The 26,188-nt window shown below is 36.6% G+C and overlaps 1 protein-coding gene across 1 annotated transcript in view; it reads right to left on the reverse strand.

Annotated features, from left to right (window-relative positions):
* The window catches only part of LOC142490977 (hippocampus abundant transcript 1 protein-like), a 96,306-nt gene that overhangs the window by 13,831 nt on the left and 56,287 nt on the right, over positions 1–26,188 (reverse strand). Inside the window, exons 7-9 of the mRNA XM_075593355.1 lie at positions 7,953–8,171; positions 3,693–3,806; positions 1,192–1,263 (exon numbers count right to left, since the gene is read on the reverse strand). Coding sequence (XP_075449470.1) covers positions 1,192–1,263; positions 3,693–3,806; positions 7,953–8,171 — 405 coding nt within the window. The remainder of the gene's footprint in view (positions 1–1,191; positions 1,264–3,692; positions 3,807–7,952; positions 8,172–26,188) is intronic.

Genomic DNA, 26,188 nt, shown 5'->3' on the forward strand with positions numbered 1-26,188 from the left:
ACCTATCTCAGAGAGAAAGAGCACAATACTGTGCTCAATGTTTCAAAGAACGGAGAAAGTGTGAGTGCACACACTGTTTAAATCTAATTCTGTTTTTATAAACCTTACGATCTGCATGATTGGTCTTCCTTTTCTTCTTTTTGGAGATTTGCTGTCTGGCATAGAGGAGACCTATTCTTGCATAATTGCTGTGAGAAGCTGGCCGTGGGAGAAAGTCTACATACGGTTTTTATTGCATCTTTCTATCTCTATATTAGTGATACATGTTGTATTCTTATTTGTATCAGTTATTCCATGTTTCAAATAGGTTTTTTTTTTTTTTTTTTTTTTCAGTGCTCCCCTGTACTTGCTTCACATTTTTGCATTCTACAAGAATTGAATCCAAGCATTTCAGGGACAAAAATTGCAACACATTATATGCACGTTACAATGTCTTTTTTTGTTTTACTAGAATGAGCTTTCTCTTTAATTAATTATGCAAACCCTTAACGCAGCTACATTTTGCGGTTTAATGCTTACAGTATACATGCAGGCATTTCTTTTCCCAATATGAGTCTCTCATTGACAAAGCCTTTCATGTTGACATCTTAGAATTATTAAAGTTAGACTAGTTATTTTTTTTTTCTCTGTGATGTTTTTAATGTGCTGTTGAGAGATGATCTTTTTGTATATGATGGAAACATGGATGTGCTGTTTAAGGCACCTGTAAAATCTGTGCACACCTGAAGTTCATGCTGAAAGGTTAACTCATCCCCTTTAGGAAAGTACAGAAACCAAGCTAAATATTTTTAAGAGCGCTTTATTTTTCTGTTCTCTTTTAAAACAAATTTGGAGGGTTTGCACCATTAAATATTACAGTATCTGACGTGGATCAACCATCCGATCAGTTAGTTTGGCTACTGCCTTCAATTTGACGCAATCCTCTTCAGTTAAAATGTCAGATCATTGTGTATTGAATACAAATGCCTGTCCTTCACATATTATTTGGTTACAAATAATATTGCTATAGTATAATAGAGTGATTTGGGATAGTTTCAGCAATGTAAAATGCAACATCAATATTTCATAAGATGTCTTCTATTTCTGAATTGGAAAGGTTAACTGACTCACCCCACCCAACAGATGACATAGAAACACACAATAGAGGCACTGCACAATACAGTATAACAAAAGATCAGAAATACAACTTACCTGAGCTAAAATGGACAGAATCCCCACCACTGCTATGAATGCTGCAATGCTTCCTGGATTAAATCCTATGACCTGCAAGAGTTAAAACAAGAAGAAGAAAAAAAAATTACAAACAGAAACAGCAAATCCCATTTCTGAATGTTTTAGAAATAAAACAAAGAACGCAGAGGGTCACTGGCACACTGTAATAGCAGCAATATAAATAAATTGTCGGTGCTCTTGAAGATGGGGAAGATCATGTACTACCCGAGAGAGATCACGAAGCAGAAGGTAAAGCAACCAGGCACACGGTCTTGCAAAAAAAGTTGATTTAATGGCAATACCAATTGGTATTGTCATTAAATCAACTTTTTTTTTGCAAGACCGTGTGTCTGGATGCTTAAAAAAACAACAAAATCATAGTTGAAGTACTTTTTGGTTACTAAAAATGTTGAAGTTTATGCTGAAGTGGGTGCATTTGGATTAGATCTTAAAATAACTGGCACCTGCATGCAATACTTTTTTATGGTTGGTTTTAAAACGGACAAGATAGGTAAATGGAATTATTCTTTTTAGTAAATGTCACTACATAAACATCTGCTATCACCGAAATGTAAGGGTTGAGCTAGTAAATAGTTCCTAAACTTTGATACCTCAAAAGTTTAGTGTCTGCAGGAGTTAAAATATTCCCTAACTGGTACTCAAAAATGTCAGCCATCATTGCACTCATTAACATTTTTCACTGACTTGGTGTATGAGACAAAGCGTTCTCCTATTACCATTCTCATTGCTGATTCACTGTTCTTTTGGCCAAGTCTTTTTCTTCTCCTATGAATCTGTGGGTGCACCTCAGGTTTCTACTCTATGTACTCTCGTATACGGTCTATGTAATTACACTTGGTGTCCTCATTAACTCCCTTGGAATAAAGTATCATCTTTTCACGACACGCAGATAAATATTTATTCACCTCGCCCACTCACACTGGCAGTCCAGGCCAAGGTTCAGAATACATATCAGCAATATCATCACAGGTGGCTGTGTATCACCCAACAGTTATTATGAGGAAATAGGGTTTGGAAATATTGTCTACCAAGTCTGGCTGTATTGACACCTTTTCCATTACTTTTAATAACACTACCATTCATGACGTCTCCCAAGCACATCATTTGGGTGCTACCTTTAACTTCTCCCACTTCGCCTCTCACATTGACACTGTTGCCGTTGCTTCCTCTCCAACATTGCTAAGACACCCTTCCTCAAATCTCTTTAAAACCAACACCCTAAGACACCCTTCCTCAAATCTCTTTAAAACCAACACCCTAAGACACCCTTCCTCAAATCTCTTTAAAACCAACACCCTAAGACACCCTCCCTCAAATCTCTTTAAAACCAACACCCTAAGACACCCTTCCTCAAATCTCTTTAAAACCAACACCATAAGACACCCTCCCTCAAATCTCTTTACAACCAACACCAATGCATACTCTCAATTTCATACGTTTACTATTGCGACCTTCTGCTATGTGGAATACCTGCCTCACAGCTCTATCCAGATAGAGAGCAGTCTCTGCTAAGCTCCTCGGATACCATTCATAGATTTCCATATCAACAAAATTCTCCTCCTCTACTTCAAATCTCATCACTCCTCTGCCCCTCCTGGTATCTTCTGCTGTAATTTCTCACGATGTACCCGCTTGCCTCCTCCGGGCTATCCTCTCTGCCCCCGTTAAAACTACTGCTCTCTTTCCCTCATCTACCAGATTCCTCTTTCTACATAGTCAAAATACCCCTAAAAGGTCACCTTAATGTCATAACACTTGCCTTAAACTTTGCACTTCAATATACCCTTTGCCTTTGCATGTCATCCAATACACCAGTTCGATTGTAAGCTCTTTTTCCCAAGTGTTTACTTGTATACATTATGCACTTAACTACAATTTATATTATCCTTCCTTGTATACCACCTCTGTAAAGCACTGCATGCGGTGGCTGGCTTCATACAAATAAATACACCACAATCAACACAAAGCATGAAATCGGGCAAACAAAAGTTCAAAAGTATTTTCATAGCACCTAACCATGTTTTGTACAGAATCACACTGCTCATTTTGTTTAACTTTGGTACAGTCCCAAAATATCATACATGCACTGAGGACAGCGTCAAACATGGAGCAGCTCAAGTATTTTGGAAAACAGAGCAGTTTATTGGGGACAGATTAATTTAGATGAGGAAGCTAAACTTAGAGTGTGACAATGATCTTCCTCAAATACTGCATACAAATAATCCAATAAAAGTAGATTTGCTCTACTGAGAACCCCAAACACTACGGATCCGCAGGAGTTTACGCCATGCTGTGGACCAGAACGTCAACAGCTTATGTAACATAAAAGCGTATATAATATAAGTAAAACTTAATGCGGATACTTACCTTCTTGGTCTACGTTTAAATAAATTAGATTGTGACTGACACACACACACAAAGACAATAGGCAACATTGACCAATGTTTGCAAACACCTACCTGTCGCAAGTATAGAAAAAAGCTGGAATACTGCCCAGCTTCTGGCAAGTAGGAAAAGAATACTGTGATACAAATCAGAAGCACCGTGGAGTCTTTTCCAACCTTTTTCAATGACTGAAAGAGACAAAAATCTATGAATCAATGCATTGCTGTACATGTGGATATAGTGGCACTAACAAAGGACAAGTATATAGCTACACCACTGATACACTTTGCACACGCCTATACCGCTAATATATTCATCAAATAGTGTATGTAAAGCAGGCACTCACATACAAGTTGAAGAGTGATTTATTTATGCATTGACATTTTAATCATATTCTGTATCTTCATAAAGGTCACAAAAAGATTGAAACATTTATTCATAAATAAATCCCACTTCAAATAAAGTATGTATAGCAGACATTGACATAAGATCTGTTGTGGTTTTTTTTTTAAATATAATTTGCAATTACATAGCTACTGTTAAAGAAAACAAACAAAGGGGATTTCTAGTCCAGAGAAAGGGGCATTATTATTATTATCCACAAACAATGGTTCAAAACAGAAGCATAGGGAGAGCGATCTTATAGGTCTAAAAAAATAACATTAATGATTCCAGGGTCAAAAACATTCTGAATCTAAGGTAGAACTAAATTACAATGTAGTAATGAAAACACTTGCCAGAAATACCGGTTTTGCTAAACGGGTAAGACAGATTTCAAGTCTTTTTAAGAGGTCTTTCAAAATATTTTCACATTCAGCCGGCTATTTTATTTGTTCTACCGTAGATAATAATAATAGCATGTTCTTGTATTGCGCTGCTAGTTTTATGTAGAGCTTTACAGAGACATTTTGCAGGCACAGGTCCTTGCCCCATGGAGCTTACAATCCATGTTTTTTGGTGCCTGAGGCACATGGAGATAAAGTGACTTGCCCAAGGTCACAAGGAGGCGACACCGGGAATTGAACCAGGTTCCTCTGCTTCAAACTCAGTGCCAGTCAGTGTGTTACTTACTGAGCCACTCCATGTCCTAGATGCACATACTCATGCTCTTAATGCACCGGTTGATTTTCAATAATTATAATATGTACCGGTAGCTCATACCCAACAGTCCCTGTACTGTACTGCTTGCTACCTTTGAGAACAGGGAATCCCGCCTTTAGATTTTCATAAGTGAAAATGAAGTTCACAAAATACTAAAGCACTTGAATTGTTTATTATATGTTGAGATACAGACAGATTTCTAATGAACAGCTAATTTCCAGGCAAGGTTACAAGAAGAGAAATTACTGATAAGAAGCTGTGCTCTTGAGAAGGGCATTTTTTCTTTTGCATTTTCAAATACCGGTATACCCAAATTAGATGGTTTTAAAAAATGCCAAAAATAAACCAAAACGGCCATTAGTTTTTTTATTAAGATTCAAACACTTTAAAAATTGACCATTAGAGAATATTTGATCTTTTTAAAGCGAAAATAAAAACTTTTGTTGAATAAAAAAAAAAAACGTTCAAGTAATTTGTGAATTTACATTATTTTTTCTAAATTAAAAAAAATAAATTAAAGGAATCAAGTTGACGCATTTGCCGATCTCTACAAAGCACACATCAAGCTGCTGATATTAACATCATCAGAATTAGTATTCTGCAAACATTAAGTGCTCCATGTTGGTATACAGTTTGCTATATGTTGTCATTTCTCTATTGAAAATAGTGAAATCACCATGATAGAATACCTTTCAATGAAACCAAGCTTCTCTAGGAAGAAAAATCCAAAATGACTTACTGTACCAGTCATTAAAACATTTAAGCATCCCTTATAGTGTGCACAAGTCAGGTGACATGATGGCTCATTCCAGAGGTCCCTGTAGCACAGAAATGTTCGTGAAAAGCAAGCAGCGCCACACTATTTGGTCAGTTAGACCAGGCGTGCGCAAAGTTTTTGGTGTGCCCCCCCTGCCCGGGAGCCCCCGCGTTCGCACCCCCCCTCGTTTAGAAGCCGGCGTCAAATGACGTAGTGGTTCATGTCACGTCACATGACCCCGCAGAGTCATTTGACGCCACGTCGCCGAAGGCCAGGCTGGCAGCAGGTAAGGGACATTAGAGGCCTCACGCCTCCCCCGGCATTTAATTTAAATGGAGAAGGGTGCGAGGCCTCTCTAACCGCCGCGCCCCCTTAGCACATCTTGCGCCCCCCAGTTTGCGCACCGCTGAGCTAGACCATTGACCTCTTAGGGTTTCTAAAGTTCTGTGGTGCTTCAACCCATTTCACACACAAATTTGACACCAGTTTCTTTTGCTTTTTAAAAATGTATTTACAAGTGATAGGTATTCCTCTATTTAACAATACATTAATTTTAAACAATTAATATTGATGAGTTTGCCAACGCCTTTCTGAAAACTGCACTAACAAATAGTCAGGGCATCAATTACAATAGTAGCTGTTTTTCAGTGGGTAACAAGCTCTTGTAGCTCAATATTTCTAGGTAAAAATACTTTGGTAGTCACACTTTCTCACCTATGAGATAGGGTGCTCACATTATCAAAGTATTTCAGGAGTGGGTGTTCTGAAGAGGTGTATAAATGTTATTTATAGAGGTGTAAAAGGCACAGCAGGGACCAAAGTGTGGACTATTGGAATACATTTTTTACAGATATCCCAGTGAGCACCTTTCACTACAAATCCAGCACAATAAGCCATGGGTTAAAAAAACTTTACACTTCATTGTAAGTGTCTTTGTTGCTAGTTGTATATACTTGATATTGATTTTGTAAAACAAAATATGATATTGAACAATTACTCCTCCAATGTGAGCCATTTTGGATTTTCACTTTAAAAATCCTTAAAAAAACAACAGGACTTAATAACGAATGAAATGTAATCTGCTTTTTATAGGGCTTTTGTTTCATAGTCAATGCTTTATATAGGTCTGTAGACTATCAGTGGCTTTTTCAAATCTTGAACAAAGATCAGTAAACATGACGTAATCACGCCCAACATTGTCGCAGGCCATCACAGCGACGTCTCTCAGAGGCGGTGTGGGTCATACTTTGCCCTGTATTGTATCCTTGATGAAGGTGCACTTTGCACTGAAACATTGGATCCCTTTTATGTGCTACTTGTGAGGCATGAATAAATATTTGATATTTTTGCATATTTTTTAGGTGTGCCTAACTTTCCCTATCTGCATATTGATTTTCTATACATAACTTTTGTTGATCTACAACTATTTTCGGATAACAAAAGGCTTCACGGTAAATGACCACACCAAATGGTAAAGTTATACACAATGCATCTGGAAAACACTGTCAAAATAAAAATGCTAATCATTTCTACTGTGATTCCAGTGAGAAAACCAGCAGAAACCTAGAAGTCTTGACATATTGGAAGCAAATTAAAGGAGCAGTAACCTTTCTCCCCCCCCCCCCCCCCCGCTTTCCATCTGTATGTGAAGTAGGGGGTCCCCGGAGCTGAACCACTTTAATTTCAGCTCCAGGGATCACCTGGTTCCTGAGATACATATAAAGCTAGCACCTGTACCGTCACATCCAAGGGAAACAAAATGGCGGATTAAATCTCCTGCATTACGCGGTCCAATAGGAAGCCGCACTTGGCCTGCATGACCAGGGGATTTATATATGCAGAAGTACTGGAGCCACCTTTCCCAGTGTGCATCTTAGGAACAAGGGGGTCACAGCAGCTGAAATGAATACATGTAATCATAATTGAACTGCACCTTTAATCCTAATGATTTATTGCAGTGATTTTATGAATTCACCCCTAATTTTTTTTTTTAAAGTGTCCTGCAAGTGAAGGTGAAGCTTCCCCAAAATGTAAAGTTGGAAGAGCCAAAAAAAATTAAATGATTTTATTTTTTAGTGCCTACTACTGGATGTTCTGCTGGTCCTTAATTACAAATCAGAGTGTGAAACGTCTATAAATCAAGTAAGTTCTTTATAACCTAAACAGAAATGCATGCTTTGCCTTTAACAGAGTTTTCCTTCACTTTATATGAAACGCAAAGGGCAAATATCACATTAATAGTTCAGAATGCACAGAATGAAACAAACAATACTACAATATTCTGAGAACAGCTACCCTGCAACCATGGCTCATTCAAACCTATTTAGAACATTTTTTAATTGATAACTATATATTATAAGTAGTACATTTATATAAAATGATTGCCTTAAGCATGCAATCAATTTAGCTTTTAAAGTTATAAATAAATGCCCTGAAAAGAAAAGTATTCAAAAGCAAAAAAAAAGTAGCATCTTACTGCAAAGGGGTCAGCTTGCTGCCAAGAGATCGGTGCTCCCCAGGAAGCCGGTCTCACTTTCTCTGGCAGAGATTCTGGCACGGCTAACAAGATGAAGCAGATGTCTAGAAGAGCTACTACGGTAGCCACAAGGACAACTAGGTTATCACCATAAAATGCAGAGATGTAAGCGCCGATTGCTGGACTGGTCACCAGACTTGCTGCAAATGTTGCCGATACCTTAAAAGTTAGAAATGAAAATTAGTTGCAAAATAAGACCCCCCCCTTCCTCCCCCAAACAGGTCAGGTTTCAGGATCTCTGCTTTAGCACCAGTGGCTCAATCTGTTCCTGCTTCAGTACAGGTACATTAGCTCAATCAGAAGCTCGGTCATAGACTGAGCCTCTGATTAAGCCACCTGTGCTGAAGCTGGGATATCCTGAAAATCAAATTTGTTGGAGGGGCTTGAGGACAGGTTGAGTACCCCTGGTTTAGTTGATCCATTTACTACCAGGGAAACTTGCAATGTAGGATCAAGGCTATTGCACTACTAGGTAGCGACAGATACATTTAATCTAAAATAAAAAGCGACAGAAGGGTGTTGAAATGGTCATGATAGCTTTGTGAACAATATTCCCAATTATTTCCTTATTAGGAGTAACACCAAAACAGCAATGATTTCATTTATATGATTGGCTTCCATATAGATCTCACCATTTGGGAAAAATATTAGATGGAATATGAATCCGCCACGTATTAACAAGGTGGGTTCAGAGAGAACCCCAAAAAGATCCTATATCAAGCACTCACTGTGGAAAGTAGAAGGTGAGTAATTATTCCATGAGATACAAAATATCTCTAACAAGTTGTCTGTGACCAGAAGCTAACCATCAGCTGACATATATAATACATAAATGTCCACATAGGACTAAAAGTGAAAAAAAATAATAACATGTTAATAAACATATGAGATATACAGTTGACTCCATTGACTATTAAACGTACTAATAAATCGTATTGTATCCTTCTTAATAATCAGAAGGATACAATACGATTTATTAGTACAGTACGTTTAATAGTCAATGGAGTAGCATTCAGCGCATCTTCAGAAAACACTGGCATCTATTGCTGGAAGATGATGATCTGAAACAAATACTTAATCCTTCTCCTGATATGACTTAGACGGAACTAAAATCTACGTTACATAGTTGATGAGGTTGAAAAAGGACGTACGTCCATCAAGTTCAACCTATGCTAAATTTAGACAACAGATACTTTATCCTATATCTATACTTGCTTATTGATCCAGAGGAAGGCATACAAAAAACCCCAGTGGGATATCATCCAATGATATCTCAAAAGGGGAAAAATAAATTCCTTCCTGACTACAAAATCTAATTAATCCCTAGATCAACAGCCTTCCCATGTATACTTATTTGGTATATCCCTGTATACCTTTCCTTTCTAAAAAAGATGTCCAACATTTTTTTGAACAAATCTATTGTATCTGCAACACAGTCTCCATGGGTAATGAATTCCACATTTTAACTGCCCTTACTGTAAAGAATCCTTTTCTTTGTTGCTGTTGAAATTTCCTTTCCTACAACCTTAAGGGATGGCCCTGAGTCCTTTGTACTGCCCGTGGGATGAATAGTTATTTTGAAAGCTCCATGTATTGTCCCCGAATATATTTGTATATAGTTATCATATCCCCTCTTGGACGCCTCTTTTCTAATGTAAATAAGTCTAATTTAGCTAGCCTCTCCTCATAAGATAGATTGCCCATCCCCTTTATTAATTTGGTGGCTCTTCCCTGCACTCTCTCTAGTTCCATAATGTCTTTTCTGAGGATTGGTGCCCAAAATTGTACTCCATATTCAAGGTGTGGTCTTACTAATGCTTTGTAAAGGTGCATAATTATGTTTACTTCCCTTCCATCTATTGCCTGTTTAATGCAAGACAAGATCTTGTTTGCCTTTGCAGCTACTACATGACTTTGGGCACTATTGCTAAGCCTGCTGTCTTCAAGCACTCCTAAATCCTTCTTCATCAAGGATTCCCCCAATATATCCCCATTTAATTTGTAAGTCGCCTTTTCATTCTTGCATCCCAAATGCATAGCCATACATTTATCTGTATTAAACCTTATCTGCCATTTACCTGCCCACGTTTTCAGTCTCTCCAAGTCCTTCTGAAGAGAAATTACATCCTGCTCTGATTCTACTACCTTACACAATTTAGTATCATCAGCAAAGATGGAGACTTTGCTCTTGATGCCAACCTCAAGGTCATTAATAAAAAAGTTAAAAAAGCAAGGGCCCCAGTCCCGATCCCTGAGGTACTCCACTCACGACTTTAGCCCAACCTGAAAAAGTTCCATTTATGACAACCCTCTGTTGTCTGTCCTTTAACCAGTTTTCAATCCAGGTGCATATATTATTACTGATTCCAATTTTCTTTATTTTGTAATTTCTTTATTTTGTATTTTGTGTGGAACCGTATCAAAAGCCTTCGCAAAATCTAAGTAGACCACATCAACTGCATTACCCTGGTCTAAATTCCTACTTACCTCCTCAAAGAAACAAATAAGGTTAGTTTGGCATGATCTATCCTTCATAAATCCATGCTGACTATTACTAATAATTTTGTTTTCCATTAGGTATTCCTGAATATTATACCGTATTAAACCTTCAAGCAGTTTCCCCACTATTGAAGTCAGGCTTACAGGTCTGTAATTCCCCGGTTGTGATCTAGCTCCCTTTTTAAATATAGGCACCACATCTGCTTTACGCCAATCTTGTGGTACCGAGCCTGTGGAAATGGAGTTCTTGAATATTAAATATAATGGTTTGACTATTACTGAGCTTAACTCCTTGAGAACTCTTGGATGTATGCCATCGGGGCCAGGTGCTTTATTTACTTTAATTTTTTCAAGCCGCTTATTAACTTCTTCCTCAGTTAACCAATTGTTCATTAATATGGAGGTTGTGGCTTCCTCCTGTGGCACTACTATTGAAATTGATTCTTCCCTGGTAAACACAGAGGCAACAAATTTGTTTAATACCTCTGCTTTTTCCTTATCTCCAATAATCTGCCTACCCATCTCACACTGAAAGGGTCCTCTATTTTCTTTTCTAATTTTTGTGTTACGTAAACAAGGAGAACAAGAAACCCACTTCAGCACTCAATTCCCTAGATTGAATGGTATATGAATAGTATTAAAATAATTGTTTATTGATCATCAAAAATTAAAAGAATGGGGGTTTAAATCCAAATAAAGAACACACACATGAATCTTATGTCAAGTGCTGGCTGCACTCTGGATTAATTAAGAACGAAACAAATGTGTGAAACTAAATCAATGTTTCGAAAGGGGTTGATATACAGTTAACCTTTAACGTGGAGGTGTAACTTAAACAGTTATGTGTGGGCAGAGACATATTCTGTACTAATGGAACGGAACCAGGGGAGCGTCAATATCTGAAAAAATACATACAAACTACCATAGTGTATACTGTATATAAAGCAACATATAAACGGTAGGGCTCCAAGGAGCAACAGAGTGCAGGATTAAGGAATATAGTCCATAAACAGCATATAATTAGGGAGAATGATATCCCAGAAGAGAGACAACAGAGCCAAGAATAAAAAAGCCAAATCAAATTTATCCGGAAATGGTAAAATTCAAGGCTTACAAGATACCAGATTCAAACAGGCGTGGGTAACAGGTTTAAAGATGGAACGCCGAGTCGCGACCTCGTGGACCTCCTGCACGTCTGACTTCTCCACCGGTATCTCCTGTACTGCAGACTGGATGCCGATACGTCACTTCCGGGTTTCACGGAACAGTTGGCGCCAACGGAACATCAGCTGGAGACTGTCTCCCTCAGGATGGCACGTTGAGGGTTACGCTCTACGCGTTTCGCCGTATAGGGTGGACGGCTTCGTCAGGAGTGACGTAGACCCATGGGAGGATACTATATATACCCTTCCCAATTAAAGTGACCTTTCTCCCCATAGGTCACCACGTATGATGGTCTAATTAGTTGGGTAAATCATTTACACTCACCGCTATAACAGATCTCATCAGAATTTTATACAGATATATTAAAATACAATTTATTCTTTAATACAATATATAACAATAAAAACCATATTTTTACTCAAAACTAAAAATATATAACAAATGGTAAAACACATCTAACTCAATAGAATTAATAAAATAATCTCCACACATTTCTCTAATTATGAAAACGTCGATTGATGTATCTCCAAGGGAAAGAAAAAGAAGAGGAAAGACACAATGAGTGTTACTTATAACAGTATATATAATCTATCAAATTCTTTACTCTTTAGTGTACATTTCATTAGTAAGTTTTTGTATATACAAACTTATACTCATAATTAATGTACATCATTCATAGAAAAGCATTTAATTCGAAGTCTACATTAAGTCCCAGTGGAACAAGTGTTTTTAGGGTGAAAATCCAGAAACTCTCTCTCTTTTTCAGAGAGATGATTCTGTTCCCACCTCTCCAGTGTGGTAACACTTGTTCTAATACAGTAAACTTAAGACCTGATGTGTCTCCGTTATGCTTTTGAATAAAATGATTAGACAGAAAGTGTGTTGTAATACCTCGTCTTATATTTCCAATATGTTCAAGTATACGTGTTTGTACTTTTCTTGAAGTTTGACCCACATATTGTAGCCCACATGGGCAAGAAACAAGGTATACTACATGATCCGTTTTACATGTTAAAAGTTGTTTTATACCAAACCGTTTTCCTGTTACGTGTGATATAAAACTAAATTTATCATCCGTCCTGTGTTTACAGGCCGTACATGTAGTGCAACCGTAAAAGCCTTTATTTTGTGTTAACCACCTGTTTGCAATAGGATTTAATTTTTGCAAAGCACTAGGTGCCAGTTTTTCTTTTAAGGCTTTAGCTCTTTTAAAAATAACATTTGGTTTATCTGGTACAATCTCTCCCAGTACAGAATCATTTTTAACGATATGCCAATACTTATGAATAATTTTTGAGATTTTTTCTGATTGACTATTATAGTTTGTAATAAATGAATATTCAAAGTTATTTTTTGAACTCAACTGTTTTTTACTTTTTTCACACAACAAATCTTTTCTGTCTAGATTTTCAGCTTTTATTAAAGCATTTCTTATATCCTTATCTTTATAGTTTTTTTCTTTAAATCTATTCTTTAAAAAAGCTGATTGGGTATGGAAACTGCGATCGTCAGAGCAGTTTCTCCTTATACGTCGTATTTGCCCATATGGGACATTTTGCAGCCATTTGGGATGATGGCAACTATCCATAGATATATAGTTATTGATATCAACACCCTTGAAAAAGGTCTTGGTTTTGATCAGACCATCCTCAATGTAAATTTCTAAGTCAAGGAAGTTTACTTTTTCCTGACTGTAATCACATGTAAAATGTAGATTTAGCAAATTATCATTCAGATAATGGGTGAACTGGATAAGTCCCTTTTCGTCACCTTTCCACACAAAGATGATATCATCTATGTACCTTCGCCACAGGCACAAATTTTCACCCAGCTCCGCAACAGACCATATATGGTCTTCTTCCCATGCTCCCATCAGGAGATTTGCGTAGCTGGGTGCAAACTTCGTGCCCATGGCGGTACCACATTTCTGTAGGTAATATGTACCCTCGAACAAGAAGTAGTTGTGCTCTAAGATAAATTTGATACCATCAAGAATAAAGTTAGCCTGTTCATTTGGCATCTCTAGATCTTTGGCTAATGCTCTGTCAACTGCCTCGTGTCCATCTCGGTGGTTTATACAGGTATATAGTGAGGTGACATCGCACGTCACTAAATACCATCCCTTTTCCCAGACTTGATTGTCCAAGATACGCAAGATGTCAGTAGTATCTTTAAGGTAGGAGGGAAGTTCTTTTACATATTTTTGTAAGTAGACGTCTATGTAGGCGGATAAATGGGACGTTAGAGAGTCTATGCCTGCAATAATGGGCCTTCCTGGGGGGTTAGTGATACTTTTGTGTAATTTTGGAAGGTAATAAAATATAGGTTTAACGGGGTTATCTCTATACAGGAAATTATATTCGTCATTGTTTATTACTTCTTCCATTTTTCCTTTATCTAGCAGAATTTTTAGATCTTTTAAGAAATCTGCCGTTGGATCTTTTTTTAAAGGTAAATAGGTATGGCTATCTCCCAGAATCCTATTGGACTCAGCAATATAGTCTTTTCTATTTAGGATAGCTATACCGCCCCCCTTATCAGCTTGTTTTATCACTACAGATGTATCTTCCTGTAAAGTTTTTAAAGCTGTTCTCTCAGAATTTGTTAGATTATTTTCAAACATTTTTCCTGATTCTACCAATTTTTCAAAATCTTTTTGTATCAGATTCGAGAATACCTCTAAGTTGTTACCCTTTGCAAATTTAGGGTAAAACACAGAAGGTAATTTCAAACCGGAATGGACTAAAGTAGGTGTTCCTATAGACATATTAGTTGAGCAATTCTCTGTAGAATCTTTTTTCAAATTGTCAGATGTTCTCTGCTCTACTTCTTTTGTTCTAAAAAACCTTTTTATAGTGAGTTTTCTAAGGAACCTTTGTGCATCCACAAACAGGCCAAAATTACTGGGACCTACAGTTGGGGCATATTTCAGTCCCTTTGCCATTAATGATTTTTCTGGTTCAGTAAGTACTTTTGAACTAAGGTTGAAGATGTTGTTCCCTATCTCTTGCTTTTTTTGAGATATTTCTTTTTTTCTTCTTCCCCGTTTTCTTCTACTCTTGTTCTCTTCCTTTCTGATGAGGGATCCCTCCTTGCCAGTGGAGCATATTTGTTTGCTCCCTGAAAAGAAGTGGACCCCCCCTCCCCTAAAAAATCCTTTTGATTTTCATTTTTAGGGCCAGTTTTGGTAAACAGTTTTTCTTTTTGGACTTCCCTTTGTTCTTTTCTGTTGTTAGTCACTATTTCTATTTCAGAATCAAAGTCTATACTTATAGTCCGTTTGGGAGTTTTTTTAACATTGATCTTTATGTTTGACTTATTAGGAGTATTCTCTGGTTTAATAGGAGTTCTACTTTTTTTGTTTCTCCAATTCTCCTGTTTTGGACTTTGTCTATATTTAGTTTGTGCCTCTTTTGTATTTTTAAAAGGTTTTTTCTTTTCCCTTGATTTATCCCTCTTAGAGAATGATTTTTTATTTTGGGGTTTTTCATGGGTTTTTGTGGGGAACTTCGCTTCAATTATTAAAATCTCTTTGGCACTGTCCCTTTCGTCAAGATCAGGTTTTCTCGGAGGCCCATCTTTATAATCTTCTTCATCTCTAAGAAATTTTTTAACTTTCTTAGTGATGGTCTCCTTTCTGATCTTGTCTAATTTGTTCTGCAGATTGGTATCTTTTTCTCTGAACAAATTTGTTTGGCTCAGATCCCCAATCCTTGATTCAATTTCATTGATTTCAATATCAATCTGCAGAACATGATTTTTCTGCTGTTCAATTATGAGATTGATTAGATCTCTTGAACATCCTTCCAGCAGATTGTACCATTTATCAATAAACACCTCATCCTCCAAATCCATGGATGGGTGTTTCTTGATTCTTAAGCCTCTTGGGACTCTACCACTTATTATGTACTGTTCTAAAAAAGTGTAATCCCAAAATTTCTTAATATCTTTAACAAAAAGTTTTTCTAATTTTTCAAATTCAGATTCTAAAGTGTGTGACTCTTCAGCTATTGAATCGGAGTCTAAATTAAGTTTTAGAATATTACTGAAATCCACAACCCTTGTGTGTCTTCTAGAAAAAATATTAGAAACATTATTGTCAATTTCTATATCTTCTATTTCTAGTGGTGCTGCCATACTAGTGATTGAAACAAACAGAATTTACATATAAAGGACACTAGATGGCGCTCAAACACTATACCTATGTGCAAATAACAGTGAAATAAACAATCAATTAAAATAAAACAAATTATATATAAACTTCACCGTGCAATAAATAAAGATAAAAACACTCAAACCCTTGTAGGACTGTTTCAGGGTCCACACTCAAAGTACAATGGAACGGAACCAGGGGAGCGTCAATATCTGAAAAAATACATACAAACTACCATAGTGTATACTGTATATAAAGCAACATATAAACGGTAGGGCTCCAAGGAGCAACAGAGTGCTGGATTAAGGAATATAGTCCATAAACAGCATATAATTAGGGAGAATGATATCCCAGAAGAGAGACAACAGAGCCAAGAATAAAAAAGCCAAATCAAATTTATCCGGAAATGGTAAAATTCAAGGCTTACAAGATACCAGATTCAAACAGGCGTGGGTAACAGGTTTAAAGATGGAACGCCGAGTCGCGACCTCGTGGACCTCCTGCACGTCTGACTTCTCCACCGGTATCTCCTGTACTGCAGACTGGATGCCGATACGTCACTTCCGGGTTTCACGGAACAGTTGGCGCCAACGGAACATCAGCTGGAGACTGTCTCCCTCAGGATGGCACGTTGAGGGTTACGCTCTACGCGTTTCGCCGTATAGGGTGGACGGCTTCGTCAGGAGTGACGTAGACCCATGGGAGGATACTATAAATACCCTTCCCAATTAAAGTGACCTTTCTCCCCATAGGTCACCACGTATGATGGTCTAATTAGTTGGGTAAATCATTTACACTCACCGCTATAACAGATCTCATCAGAATTTTATACAGATATATTAAAATACAATTTATTCTTTAATACAATATATAACAATAAAAACCATATTTTTACTCAAAACTAAAAATATATAACAAATGGTAAAACACATCTAACTCAATAGAATTAATAAAATAATCTCCACGCATTTCTCTAATTATGAAAACGTCGATTGATGTATCTCCAAGGGAAAGAAAAAGAAGAGGAAAGACACAATGAGTGTTACTTATAACAGTATATATAATCTATCAAATTCTTTACTCTTTAGTGTACATTTCATTAGTAAGTTTTTGTATATACAAACTTATACTCATAATTAATGTACATCATTCATAGAAAAGCATTTAATTCGAAGTCTACATTAAGTCCCAGTGGAACAAGTGTTTTTAGGGTGAAAATCCAGAAACTCTCTCTCTTTTTCAGAGAGATGATTCTGTTCCCACCTCTCCAGTGTGGTAACACTTGTTCTAATACAGTAAACTTAAGACCTGATGTGTCTCCGTTATGCTTTTGAATAAAATGATTAGACAGAAAGTGTGTTGTAATACCTCGTCTTATATTTCCAATATGTTCAAGTATACGTGTTTGTACTTTTCTTGAAGTTTGACCCACATATTGTAGCCCACATGGGCAAGAAACAAGGTATACTACATGATCCGTTTTACATGTTAAAAGTTGTTTTATACCAAACCGTTTTCCTGTTACGTGTGATATAAAACTAAATTTATCATCCGTCCTGTGTTTACAGGCCGTACATGTAGTGCAACCGTAAAAGCCTTTATTTTGTGTTAACCACCTGTTTGCAATAGGATTTAATTTTTGCAAAGCACTAGGTGCCAGTTTTTCTTTTAAGGCTTTAGCTCTTTTAAAAATAACATTTGGTTTATCTGGTACAATCTCTCCCAGTACAGAATCATTTTTAACGATATGCCAATACTTATGAATAATTTTTGAGATTTTTTCTGATTGACTATTATAGTTTGTAATAAATGAATATTCAAAGTTATTTTTTGAACTCAACTGTTTTTTACTTTTTTCACACAACAAATCTTTTCTGTCTAGATTTTCAGCTTTTATTAAAGCATTTCTTATATCCTTATCTTTATAGTTTTTTTCTTTAAATCTATTCTTTAAAAAAGCTGATTGGGTATGGAAACTGCGATCGTCAGAGCAGTTTCTCCTTATACGTCGTATTTGCCCATATGGGACATTTTGCAGCCATTTGGGATGATGGCAACTATCCATAGATATATAGTTATTGATATCAACACCCTTGAAAAAGGTCTTGGTTTTGATCAGACCATCCTCAATGTAAATTTCTAAGTCAAGGAAGTTTACTTTTTCCTGACTGTAATCACATGTAAAATGTAGATTTAGCAAATTATCATTCAGATAATGGGTGAACTGGATAAGTCCCTTTTCGTCACCTTTCCACACAAAGATGATATCATCTATGTACCTTCGCCACAGGCACAAATTTTCACCCAGCTCCGCAACAGACCATATATGGTCTTCTTCCCATGCTCCCATCAGGAGATTTGCGTAGCTGGGTGCAAACTTCGTGCCCATGGCGGTACCACATTTCTGTAGGTAATATGTACCCTCGAACAAGAAGTAGTTGTGCTCTAAGATAAATTTGATACCATCAAGAATAAAGTTAGCCTGTTCATTTGGCATCTCTAGATCTTTGGCTAATGCTCTGTCAACTGCCTCGTGTCCATCTCGGTGGTTTATACAGGTATATAGTGAGGTGACATCGCACGTCACTAAATACCATCCCTTTTCCCAGACTTTTACCATCCCTTTTCCCAGGGCGGTATAGCTATCCTAAATAGAAAAGACTATATTGCTGAGTCCAATAGGATTCTGGGAGATAGCCATACCTATTTACCTTTAAAAAAAGATCCAACGGCAGATTTCTTAAAAGATCTAAAAATTCTGCTAGATAAAGGAAAAATGGAAGAAGTAATAAACAATGACGAATATAATTTCCTGTATAGAGATAACCCCGTTAAACCTATATTTTATTACCTTCCAAAATTACACAAAAGTATCACTAACCCCCCAGGAAGGCCCATTATTGCAGGCATAGACTCTCTAACGTCCCATTTATCCGCCTACATAGACGTCTACTTACAAAAATATGTAAAAGAACTTCCCTCCTACCTTAAAGATACTACTGACATCTTGCGTATCTTGGACAATCAAGTCTGGGAAAAGGGATGGTATTTAGTGACGTGCGATGTCACCTCACTATATACCTGTATAAACCACCGAGATGGACACGAGGCAGTTGACAGAGCATTAGCCAAAGATCTAGAGATGCCAAATGAACAGGCTAACTTTATTCTTGATGGTATCAAATTTATCTTAGAGCACAACTACTTCTTGTTCGAGGGTACATATTACCTACAGAAATGTGGTACCGCCATGGGCACGAAGTTTGCACCCAGCTACGCAAATCTCCTGATGGGAGCATGGGAAGAAGACCATATATGGTCTGTTGCGGAGCTGGGTGAAAATTTGTGCCTGTGGCGAAGGTACATAGATGATATCATCTTTGTGTGGAAAGGTGACGAAAAGGGACTTATCCAGTTCACCCATTATCTGAATGATAATTTGCTAAATCTACATTTTACATGTGATTACAGTCAGGAAAAAGTAAACTTCCTTGACTTAGAAATTTACATTGAGGATGGTCTGATCAAAACCAAGACCTTTTTCAAGGGTGTTGATATCAATAACTATATATCTATGGATAGTTGCCATCATCCCAAATGGCTGCAAAATGTCCCATATGGGCAAATACGACGTATAAGGAGAAACTGCTCTGACGATCGCAGTTTCCATACCCAATCAGCTTTTTTAAAGAATAGATTTAAAGAAAAAAACTATAAAGATAAGGATATAAGAAATGCTTTAATAAAAGCTGAAAATCTAGACAGAAAAGATTTGTTGTGTGAAAAAAGTAAAAAACAGTTGAGTTCAAAAAATAACTTTGAATATTCATTTATTACAAACTATAATAGTCAATCAGAAAAAATCTCAAAAATTATTCATAAGTATTGGCATATCGTTAAAAATGATTCTGTACTGGGAGAGATTGTACCAGATAAACCAAATGTTATTTTTAAAAGAGCTAAAGCCTTAAAAGAAAAACTGGCACCTAGTGCTTTGCAAAAATTAAATCCTATTGCAAACAGGTGGTTAACACAAAATAAAGGCTTTTACGGTTGCACTACATGTACGGCCTGTAAACACAGGACGGATGATAAATTTAGTTTTATATCACACGTAACAGGAAAACGGTTTGGTATAAAACAACTTTTAACATGTAAAACGGATCATGTAGTATACCTTGTTTCTTGCCCATGTGGGCTACAATATGTGGGTCAAACTTCAAGAAAAGTACAAACACGTATACTTGAACATATTGGAAATATAAGACGAGGTATTACAACACACTTTCTGTCTAATCATTTTATTCAAAAGCATAACGGAGACACATCAGGTCTTAAGTTTACTGTATTAGAACAAGTGTTACCACACTGGAGAGGTGGGAACAGAATCATCTCTCTGAAAAAGAGAGAGAGTTTCTGGATTTTCACCCTAAAAACACTTGTTCCACTGGGACTTAATGTAGACTTCGAATTAAATGCTTTTCTATGAATGATGTACATTAATTATGAGTATAAGTTTGTATATACAAAAACTTACTAATGAAATGTACACTAAAGAGTAAAGAATTTGATAGATTATATATACTGTTATAAGTAACACTCATTGTGTCTTTCCTCTTCTTTTTCTTTCCCTTGGAGATACATCAATCGACGTTTTCATAATTAGAGAAATGTGTGGAGATTATTTTATTAATTCTATTGAGTTAGATGTGTTTTACCATTTGTTATATATTTTTTGTTTTGAGTAAAAATATGGTTTTTATTGTTATATATTGTATTAAAGAATAAATTGTATTTTAATATATCTGTATAAAATTCTGATGAGATCTGTTATAGCGGTGAGTGTAAATGATTTACCCAACTAATTAGACCATCATACGTGGTGACCTATGGGGAGAAAGGTCACTTTAATTGGGAAGGGTATATATAGTATCCTCCCATGGGTCTACGTCACTCCTGACGAAGCCGTCCACCCTATACGGCGAAACGCGTAGAGCGTAACCCTCAACGTGCCATCCTGAGGGAGACAGTCTCCAGCTGATGTTCCGTTGGCGCCAACTGTTCCGTGAAACCCGGAAGTGACGTATCGGCATCCAGTCTGCAGTACAGGAGATACCGGTGGAGAAGTCAGACGTGCAGGAGGTCCACGAGGTCGCGACTCGGCGTTCCATCTTTAAACCTGTTACCCACGCCTGTTTGAATCTGGTATCTTGTAAGCCTTGAATTTTACCATTTCCGGATAAATTTGATTTGGCTTTTTTATTCTTGGCTCTGTTGTCTCTCTTCTGGGATATCATTCTCCCTAATTATATGCTGTTTATGGACTATATTCCTTAATCCAGCACTCTGTTGCTCCTTGGAGCCCTACCGTTTATATGTTGCTTTATATACAGTATACACTATGGTAGTTTGTATGTATTTTTTCAGATATTGACGCTCCCCTGGTTCCGTTCCATTGTACTTTGAGTGTGGACCCTGAAACAGTCCTACAAGGGTTTGAGTGTTTTTATCTTTATTTATTGCACGGTGAAGTTTATATATAATTTGTTTTATTTTAATTGATTGTTTATTTCACTGTTATTTGCACATAGGTATAGTGTTTGAGCGCCATCTAGTGTCCTTTATATGTAAATTCTGTTTGTTTCAATCACTAGTATGGCAGCACCACTAGAAATAGAAGATATAGAAATTGACAATAATGTTTCTAATATTTTTTCTAGAAGACACACAAGGGTTGTGGATTTCAGTAATATTCTAAAACTTAATTTAGACTCCGATTCAATAGCTGAAGAGTCACACACTTTAGAATCTGAATTTGAAAAATTAGAAAAACTTTTTGTTAAAGATATTAAGAAATTTTGGGATTACACTTTTTTAGAACAGTACATAATAAGTGGTAGAGTCCCAAGAGGCTTAAGAATCAAGAAACACCCATCCATGGATTTGGAGGATGAGGTGTTTATTGATAAATGGTACAATCTGCTGGAAGGATGTTCAAGAGATCTAATCAATCTCATAATTGAACAGCAGAAAAATCATGTTCTGCAGATTGATATTGAAATCAATGAAATTGAATCAAGGATTGGGGATCTGAGCCAAACAAATTTGTTCAGAGAAAAAGATACCAATCTGCAGAACAAATTAGACAAGATCAGAAAGGAGACCATCACTAAGAAAGTTAAAAAATTTCTTAGAGATGAAGAAGATTATAAAGATGGGCCTCCGAGAAAACCTGATCTTGACGAAAGGGACAGTGCCAAAGAGATTTTAATAATTGAAGCGAAGTTCCCCACAAAAACCCATGAAAAACCCCAAAATAAAAAATCATTCTCTAAGAGGGATAAATCAAGGGAAAAGAAAAAACCTTTTAAAAATACAAAAGAGGCACAAACTAAATATAGACAAAGTCCAAAACAGGAGAATTGGAGAAACAAAAAAAGTAGAACTCCTATTAAACCAGAGAATACTCCTAATAAGTCAAACATAAAGATCAATGTTAAAAAAACTCCCAAACGGACTATAAGTATAGACTTTGATTCTGAAATAGAAATAGTGACTAACAACAGAAAAGAACAAAGGGAAGTCCAAAAAGAAAAACTGTTTACCAAAACTGGCCCTAAAAATGAAAATCAAAAGGATTTTTTAGGGGAGGGGGGTCCACTTCTTTTCAGGGAGCAAACAAATATGCTCCACTGGCAAGGAGGGATCCCTCATCAGAAAGGAAGAGAACAAGAGTAGAAGAAAACGGGGAAGAAGAAAAAAAGAAATATCTCAAAAAAAGCAAGAGATAGGGAACAACATCTTCAACCTTAGTTCAAAAGTACTTACTGAACCAGAAAAATCATTAATGGCAAAGGGACTGAAATATGCCCCAACTGTAGGTCCCAGTAATTTTGGCCTGTTTGTGGATGCACAAAGGTTCCTTAGAAAACTCACTATAAAAAGGTTTTTTAGAACAAAAGAAGTAGAGCAGAGAACATCTGACAATTTGAAAAAAGATTCTACAGAGAATTGCTCAACTAATATGTCTATAGGAACACCTACTTTAGTCCATTCCGGTTTGAAATTACCTTCTGTGTTTTACCCTAAATTTGCAAAGGGTAACAACTTAGAGGTATTCTCGAATCTGATACAAAAAGATTTTGAAAAATTGGTAGAATCAGGAAAAATGTTTGAAAATAATCTAACAAATTCTGAGAGAACAGCTTTAAAAACTTTACAGGAAGATACATCTGTAGTGATAAAACAAGCTGATAAGGGGGGCGGTATAGCTATCCTAAATAGAAAAGACTATATTGCTGAGTCCAATAGGATTCTGGGAGATAGCCATACCTATTTACCTTTAAAAAAAGATCCAACGGCAGATTTCTTAAAAGATCTAAAAATTCTGCTAGATAAAGGAAAAATGGAAGAAGTAATAAACAATGACGAATATAATTTCCTGTATAGAGATAACCCCGTTAAACCTATATTTTATTACCTTCCAAAATTACACAAAAGTATCACTAACCCCCCAGGAAGGCCCATTATTGCAGGCATAGACTCTCTAACGTCCCATTTATCCGCCTACATAGACGTCTACTTACAAAAATATGTAAAAGAACTTCCCTCCTACCTTAAAGATACTACTGACATCTTGCGTATCTTGGACAATCAAGTCTGGGAAAAGGGATGGTATTTAGTGACGTGCGATGTCACCTCACTATATACCTGTATAAACCACCGAGATGGACACGAGGCAGTTGACAGAGCATTAGCCAAAGATCTAGAGATGCCAAATGAACAGGCTAACTTTATTCTTGATGGTATCAAATTTATCTTAGAGCACAACTACTTCTTGTTCGAGGGTACATATTACCTACAGAAATGTGGTACCGCCATGGGCACGAAGTTTGCACCCAGCTACGCAAATCTCCTGATGGGAGCATGGGAAGAAGACCATATATGGTCTGTTGCGGAGCTGGGTGAAAATTTGTGCCTGTGGCGAAGGTACATAGATGATATCATCTTTGTGTGGAAAGGTGACGAAAAGGGACTTATCCAGTTCACCCATTATCTGAATGATAATTTGCTAAATCTACATTTTACATGTGATTACAGTCAGGAAAAAGTAAACTTCCTTGACTTAGAAATTTACATTGAGGATGGTCTGATCAAAACCAAGACCTTTTTCAAGGGTGTTGATATCAATAACTATATATCTATGGATAGTTGCCATCATCCCAAATGGCTGCAAAATGTCCCATATGGGCAAATACGACGTATAAGGAGAAACTGCTCTGACGATCGCAGTTTCCATACCCAATCAGCTTTTTTAAAGAATAGATTTAAAGAAAAAAACTATAAAGATAAGGATATAAGAAATGCTTTAATAAAAGCTGAAAATCTAGACAGAAAAGATTTGTTGTGTGAAAAAAGTAAAAAACAGTTGAGTTCAAAAAATAACTTTGAATATTCATTTATTACAAACTATAATAGTCAATCAGAAAAAATCTCAAAAATTATTCATAAGTATTGGCATATCGTTAAAAATGATTCTGTACTGGGAGAGATTGTACCAGATAAACCAAATGTTATTTTTAAAAGAGCTAAAGCCTTAAAAGAAAAACTGGCACCTAGTGCTTTGCAAAAATTAAATCCTATTGCAAACAGGTGGTTAACACAAAATAAAGGCTTTTACGGTTGCACTACATGTACGGCCTGTAAACACAGGACGGATGATAAATTTAGTTTTATATCACACGTAACAGGAAAACGGTTTGGTATAAAACAACTTTTAACATGTAAAACGGATCATGTAGTATACCTTGTTTCTTGCCCATGTGGGCTACAATATGTGGGTCAAACTTCAAGAAAAGTACAAACACGTATACTTGAACATATTGGAAATATAAGACGAGGTATTACAACACACTTTCTGTCTAATCATTTTATTCAAAAGCATAACGGAGACACATCAGGTCTTAAGTTTACTGTATTAGAACAAGTGTTACCACACTGGAGAGGTGGGAACAGAATCATCTCTCTGAAAAAGAGAGAGAGTTTCTGGATTTTCACCCTAAAAACACTTGTTCCACTGGGACTTAATGTAGACTTCGAATTAAATGCTTTTCTATGAATGATGTACATTAATTATGAGTATAAGTTTGTATATACAAAAACTTACTAATGAAATGTACACTAAAGAGTAAAGAATTTGATAGATTATATATACTGTTATAAGTAACACTCATTGTGTCTTTCCTCTTCTTTTTCTTTCCCTTGGAGATACATCAATCGACGTTTTCATAATTAGAGAAATGTGTGGAGATTATTTTATTAATTCTATTGAGTTAGATGTGTTTTACCATTTGTTATATATTTTTAGTTTTGAGTAAAAATATGGTTTTTATTGTTATATATTGTATTAAAGAATAAATTGTATTTTAATATATCTGTATAAAATTCTGATGAGATCTGTTATAGCGGTGAGTGTAAATGATTTACCCAACTAATTAGACCATCATACGTGGTGACCTATGGGGAGAAAGGTCACTTTAATTGGGAAGGGTATATATAGTATCCTCCCATGGGTCTACGTCACTCCTGACGAAGCCGTCCACCCTATACGGCGAAACGCGTAGAGCGTAACCCTCAACGTGCCATCCTGAGGGAGACAGTCTCCAGCTGATGTTCCGTTGGCGCCAACTGTTCCGTGAAACCCGGAAGTGACGTATCGGCATCCAGTCTGCAGTACAGGAGATACCGGTGGAGAAGTCAGACGTGCAGGAGGTCCACGAGGTCGCGACTCGGCGTTCCATCTTTAAACCTGTTACCCACGCCTGTTTGAATCTGGTATCTTGTAAGCCTTGAATTTTACCATTTCCGGATAAATTTGATTTGGCTTTTTTATTCTTGGCTCTGTTGTCTCTCTTCTGGGATATCATTCTCCCTAATTATATGCTGTTTATGGACTATATTCCTTAATCCAGCACTCTGTTGCTCCTTGGAGCCCTACCGTTTATATGTTGCTTTATATACAGTATACACTATGGTAGTTTGTATGTATTTTTTCAGATATTGACGCTCCCCTGGTTCCGTTCCATTGTACTTTGAGTGTGGACCCTGAAACAGTCCTACAAGGGTTTGAGTGTTTTTATCTTTATTTATTGCACGGTGAAGTTTATATATAATTTGTTTTATTTTAATTGATTGTTTATTTCACTGTTATTTGCACATAGGTATAGTGTTTGAGCGCCATCTAGTGTTCTTTATATGTATATTCTGTACTAATGTTTGCATATCTGGCTTTCTGAGGTTAATATACCTATGCCATTTGACAACAGAGAAGCCTATATATTCGGTTTCTCAAAGCGCATCC

The sequence above is a fragment of the Ascaphus truei genome, chromosome 1, assembly GCF_040206685.1.
Source record: "Ascaphus truei isolate aAscTru1 chromosome 1, aAscTru1.hap1, whole genome shotgun sequence".
In the NCBI taxonomy this organism is placed as follows: Eukaryota; Metazoa; Chordata; class Amphibia; order Anura; family Ascaphidae; genus Ascaphus; species Ascaphus truei.